Here is a 6,228-nt window from a genome sequence, read left to right as displayed (position 1 = left end):
TGGATAAAGAAGTTGTGGCACATATATACAATGAAATATTACTCAGCTATAAAAAGAAACGAAACTGAGCTATTTGTAATGAGGTGGATAGACCTAGAGTCTGTCATACAGAGTGAAGTAAGTCAGAAAGAAAAAGACAAATACCGTATGCTAACACATATATATGGAATATAAGGAAAAAAATGTCATGAAGAACCTAGGGGTAAGACAGGAATAAAGACACAGACCTACTAGAGAATGGACTTGAGGATATGGGGAGGGGGAAGGGTAAGCTGTGACAAAGCGAGACAGAGTCATGGGCATATATACACTAACCAACATAAGGTAGATAGCTAGTGGGAAGCAGCCGCATAGCACAAGGATATCAGCTCAGTGCTTTGTGACCGCCTGGAGGGGTGGGATAGGGAGGGTGGGAGGGAGGGAGATGCAAGAGGGAAGAGATATGGGAACATATGTATATGTATAACTGATTCACTTTGTTATAAAGCAGAAACTAACACACCATTGTAAAGCAATTATACTCCAATAAAGATGTTAAAAAAAAAGATGTAAAAAATAAATAAATAAAAAATTAAAAGTAAATAAATAAATAAATTTTTTTAAAACCGGAAAATTATGTGTGGAATTTTATTATACCAAGTAAATTTACCTTTAAATATTAAAAAAACTTCCTGTCACCTTCTTTTGTGATAGTCAAAGGGTGTGCATTGCACAAGTTCAGTGAGAATTTCCTGTATTGTGGTTCCAGAAACATTTTAGAAGATAGTGATTTTACTGCTTCTTGTTCATACTACACATCTGTGTCTCATCAGCAGACGATGCACGCACACTTGAATACACAAGTTTTCTTTTTTAAAAAATTTCTTCATACACAACTTTCAGGTTCCTTAGCCTACAGCTCAGCTCCGTGATCTAACCCAGTTCTTGAACAAGCAGCCATCGTGCCTTTCCTGCATGGACACTGGGACAACATTTCATATGGCAGGTATGTGCAGCCCAAGTCATAGAATGAAAAAATTAAAATAACTAGGAAAAATATCTTGTGGGTATGGCTAATTTGAGGCAAAGCTTTAGGACAAAAGTATACATTTTTAGGCTCGCCATGTATCTGTACTTTCTACTTTAATTTCATTTTTCTGATTCTTCATTCTGTAACTTAGAAATGATTTTGTAAAGATTTTTCCAACAGGTTTAAAGAGTGGATTCTGACAGGGATAGCTCTAAATTCTGATTGGCATCTGAATTTACCAGGAAAAATATAAACAACATAATTCTAGCATGAAAATAAATAGAGAATGTTAAATATTATCAACAAAATGTTTAAAAGTGTTTTTTTTTAATTTACCATTTGTGTTGTGACATCCCCAAAACCACCCAGATTGACAGTTGGACACATTGAACTGTTGTGAATGACAACACCCTTTGGGAGTGCGCTAATGTTAATGCAGAATCTCCTGGTGCTAAATTATTTTAGGGGAAATGCCTGTGAGCAAGTAATTTTTGGTATGAGAAGATGTAATACATGTAAAAAATGGTTCCTGTAAAAAAGTGTTTTTTTACGTATCATAATTCAATGTACTGTGAAATGAACTCAGGTTCCCAAGTTATTATCGCTACATTGGTTGGGGAACCTCTCATCACACCATGTCTTCTCTTCACGGTACAGCCTCTACAAAGCTATGAGCAGCCTGACATTTCTCAGAGTAGCGAATACACTGAGATTAGCAGAAGGACACACTCCCAAGTAGTATTAATATTATTGTAACAATGATGGAATACATGTCATTTAAATGAAAGACTCTGGGTCTAGACAAACTTTCATTTGATTTCTGACTTGGGTACTTAATAGCTCTGATTCCTTGAGAAAATAGCATTATTAATGGATCCTACATTTTCTCAGCTACCTAATGGGAATCAGATTCTCTGTCTTGTGATTTTTTTTGTTGCTGTTACAAAACTAAGAGTTTGTTATATCAGCCCACAAGACCGAACTTGGTGCTTGTTGATCTCTTTTTACTACAGATCTCTAAGCTTCTTTGTCAAATTTAAAAATAAGTGGTAAGTACAGTTTGATAAGATAGAGCTGATAAAGAGGAAAAGGTATGGCTAATCTCACTGAAGAATAAAGTACATCATATAAAATTTTTGGTATTGGGTGGAGTTCTAAATGCCTTGTCTTCATTTTCCAACATTTCATTGACAAAATTTTTGGGTTATTAAACCAAGGAACTTTTTGGATTCTCTCACTGATTTCTGCTTTTAAGAACTTCAGCTCCTGTGTTGGTTCTTTAAATCTTTACCTTATCTCTCTTTCTTTATAGCTTTTCGGACCACTCCATGGAGGCTGATTTCTGGGGTCTTAGGAGTAATGTGCCTTTTGTTGGTGGCTGCTTTGGGAGTTTTGTTGAAAAATTGTAAGTTTTTCTAGTCAAGACTATATAAAAAGATCAAAATTGTGATGAAACTGTCTTACAATAAAGGTTTCATTTTGCTAATGTGTAATATTTTGTTATTTCATAAATCTGTGTCTGATGAAGTAAATTTCTAATTACTTCTTACAGCATTTACTAAACAAAATGTTCAGCCAACATTCTCTCCAGGACCCTCCACAGATCTCCGGGAAGGTGGGTTCCATACTTTGGAAAACTTTAGTGCTGTTAGAGAATGAAATATTCTTGTTTTTCTCACACAGAAGCATGAAGGGATATTATGCTTAGTAATAGAAATTATAGGATAGTCTCATTTTATTGCTAACTTAATTTATTAAATTACATTGAATGTGTGTCATTTATACATTAAGTAATAAGGAAAATATTAGCCAGAAGTGACCTATTTTTCCTATGTGACTGCTCATGTTTAAGTAACAAAAGCAAATTACGGTAAATATTGTAGCTGATCCTAAGTGCCTGCTTGTGTTTCATAACACATACTTTGATACCTCTTTACCTGTACCTCCGCTTCTTCCATAACTCAGAAAGAAGCACAGAGATTTCTGCAATTCTAAACTCTACTTAACCAGTGAACGTCAGCTCAAAGATATTTTTAAACATATCTTTTCCTAAATGATGTCTCATCATCTTCTGTGTTCATATAGCACTTCATTCATATCTTTTTTCCCTCAGCGTTTTTCCAACTTTATTGAGATATAATTGACATATGACATCGTGTAAGTTTAAAGTGTACGATTCACTTATTACAGTATAATTGCCACCATAGCATTAACTAACACCTCCATCATGTCACACAACTATCGTGTCTTTTTGTGGTGAGAATGTTTACGAAGCTCTCTTGTAGCAACTCCCAAGTATATAAGACAGTACTGTTAGCTCTAGTTATAATGATGCACAGGAGATCCCCAAAACGTAATCATCTTCTAAATGGAACCTCGTACCTTTTGACCAACAGCTCCCCATTTCCCCCACATCCCAGCCCCTGGTAGCCACCATTCAACTCTACAATCTCAGCACCACTCATTTGACAAAGATTTGAGTGCCTACCACATAATATGACTTTTATCACTGAGGATGGTAAACGTTGAAGACACTATCACTAGTAAACTGGACGGTCAGACTTCAAGCTAAGTGCTTTATTAACTTCATTTTGAAATAAAATATCCAGAATTATTTTCTGACTCAGGAAATATGCTAAAATGCTTTCCTCCTTTAAGTATCTCTTTTATCTAGTTCACTTTTAATTACACAGCAGAGATCAACTTTGGGTCACTTCCTCAAAAGAGGTTCTTCTAACCGCCCCCCATCCTATACTCTGCTACACAGTATTTTAACATACTGAATTTCTTGTGTATACTTACACAAATTATCATTAAATATAATTCATAAATGACTGAAGTTTGTATAATTCTGTCTGTATCTCTAGAATATAATCTTCATGAGGAAGAAGGGTCATGTCTGAGTCATTCAGATTAATATCCCCTGAACTGTGGCGTATGCAGAAAATTCTCAAAGGATAGTTGTAGAAAACATGAAATAACAAATGAGTAAACAGCACTGAAAACAACGGAATCTCCAATGTCATCAAGTCATGTTTTGTTTATTCCCTTAGGATCTGGCTGCTGTTCTTGCCGAGAAAAGTGGATTGGCTACCAATGCAGCTGTTACTTCATTTCTAGTGAATCAAAAACATGGAAAGACAGTAGAAATTTTTGTGTCTCTCATAATTCCAGTCTACTTCATATACAAAACAGAAATGAACTGGCATGTATTTAATTCTGATTTTTCTACCATTTTTTTGACCTAGGAAAATATTATCTAAGTAAGCTGAATACTTTGATTCAAGTTTTTAATCAGATAGTAAATAGGCAGTTATATTTGAACTAATTTCCTATACTTTGAAACAGTCATAAAATCTACACAAAGTTTCTCAAAGATTTACATTATAGGAATGTGACAGATAAAGTACAAGAAACTTTTTAGAGAGAATTCAAAGAATAAATAATAGATCATTATTTTTATTCAAAGAACTTTGAATTTTTAGTTCATTAATTGAATTTATAATTTATTTTGTAATTATATCGCTTTTGTTATCACTCTTGGAATGAATATGAAGAATATTATAAAACAATTACCCAACTCTTAAGAAAAAGTGAAAATTTTCTCTAGCTCCATGCAGAACCTGTGCTAAGATTTATCCCTCAAGATACTGTTGGTTTGGGATCAAATTTGATTGCTGATCCCCTGTGAAGGAAGTGTTCCATGAAAGCTCTAATTCCCTTTATGACGTTTTTCATTCTTTCAAGAAGTGAGATTTTGTGGTACGTTTTCCTCCATACATGAATGGGCCTGATGAATGAGAAATATGAGGCATGTGACTTGACTATACCTCCTAAATTAAAAGTTAAAAATGATTTTAGTTTGTATAATTGAAAAACTGAACCTGAATACTAGACACTGACTTTCTTAAAAGTACATGATCCCTAGAGTAGATTCAAAATAGATTAATATGTTGGTCTTTGTTTCCAAACAGTATTTTATGAACTCCATTTCCTATTTTTACTGGACTGGACTCTTTTACAGTGAAGAACATCATGCCTGGTTGTGGGAGGATAATTCTACTCTCTCCCAAGATCTGTAAGTTTCTGGCACTCAAAACCTTTTTCTGTTCTTTTTGAGTTTATCCTTAGATCTGATCAGAGAACGTAACATCCAGGAACACTGTAGGTAAGATATCCTGTTTAGGACGTGAGAATACAGAAAAGAGAATTGATACAACAACAGAATGACAATTTTAGTCCCAGCCACAACACCCAAGTGTATGCTCAAGTGACATGAAGTTAGTGTACTTGTGACTCTAAAAGAGCTTTTGATATATGCTTTTATTTCCTGCCTTGGTACAAGCACTCGGATATGTATGTACATGTACAGATTCTCACATACACAAAAGCCATCCAGAGAAAAGAGTATATCCACTATTTTACTTATTCTGGTGGAGCCCAATATTCTCAGCATCATCCCATATTTCAAACATTCTGGGCTTATTTTCTGTGTATTTGTAATCTTCAAATCTCATTTTCATTCATAAACATGGGATTTACAATACCATACAATGACAGGTTTTATGCTCTGATTTTTTTCCTAGACTAGATTAGCAGATGCATCTTAGAAGTAAAGTATATAACATACCAAAACCATTAATAACAACAGCAAAAACAAAAAAATCCCCAACTTCATTGCTATTGATTATTGATGCAATAGCTGAGTTTTTGTAACATTGTACTCTGAAATTGTGAAAACTGACTTGAATGAAAAAAAGATAATGTCTCAATGTGGTAATATCTCATTAAAATGCTTTTAAAATGTCTGTAGTTCTATCATTTAACAAAAACATCATCCTTGAACATTCTCATTTCCTTTTCCCAATATATTAAAACGTTCTTCTTCATTACAGATTTCTATCCCTTCACTCTCTAAATCCAAAGAACTGCACAATATATGGCCCAATCGAAAGTGTTATGGATGCAGACTGTGAAAGTGAATATCGTTATGTCTGTAAGCAACAGCTTATTTAGATGTTTCTTGGGGCAGAAGGGGTGTGCAATGAAGATTCAGTTTACTTAGAATGGTAACATATATTACTAACTACCTACTTCTGGGATCTGTAAAGTGTTTCAATTTGTGTCTTACAATCATAATTTTCATGTATTTGAAAATGTGTTTAAGTTTTTTATCAAGATATAATTGACATATAACATTATGTTAGCTTCAAGTATAC

The 6,228-nt window shown here is 34.0% G+C and overlaps 1 protein-coding gene across 1 annotated transcript; it reads left to right on the top strand.

Moving 5' to 3' along the window:
• The first annotated feature begins 954 nt into the window (after positions 1-954).
• On the top strand, positions 955-6,025 carry KLRD1 (killer cell lectin like receptor D1). Its single transcript, XM_065888216.1, has 7 exons — positions 955-985; positions 2,322-2,414; positions 2,562-2,624; positions 3,877-3,919; positions 4,061-4,214; positions 4,984-5,087; positions 5,905-6,025. Exons 1-7 carry the CDS (start codon positions 955-957, stop codon positions 6,023-6,025), a joined length of 609 nt encoding a protein of 202 aa, XP_065744288.1.
• Positions 6,026-6,228: the final 203 nt, after the last annotated feature.

Source organism: Phocoena phocoena, chromosome 11, assembly GCF_963924675.1.
Source record: "Phocoena phocoena chromosome 11, mPhoPho1.1, whole genome shotgun sequence".
Taxonomy (NCBI): Eukaryota; Metazoa; Chordata; class Mammalia; order Artiodactyla; family Phocoenidae; genus Phocoena; species Phocoena phocoena.
This window is presented reverse-complemented; position numbering and strand designations above follow the sequence as displayed.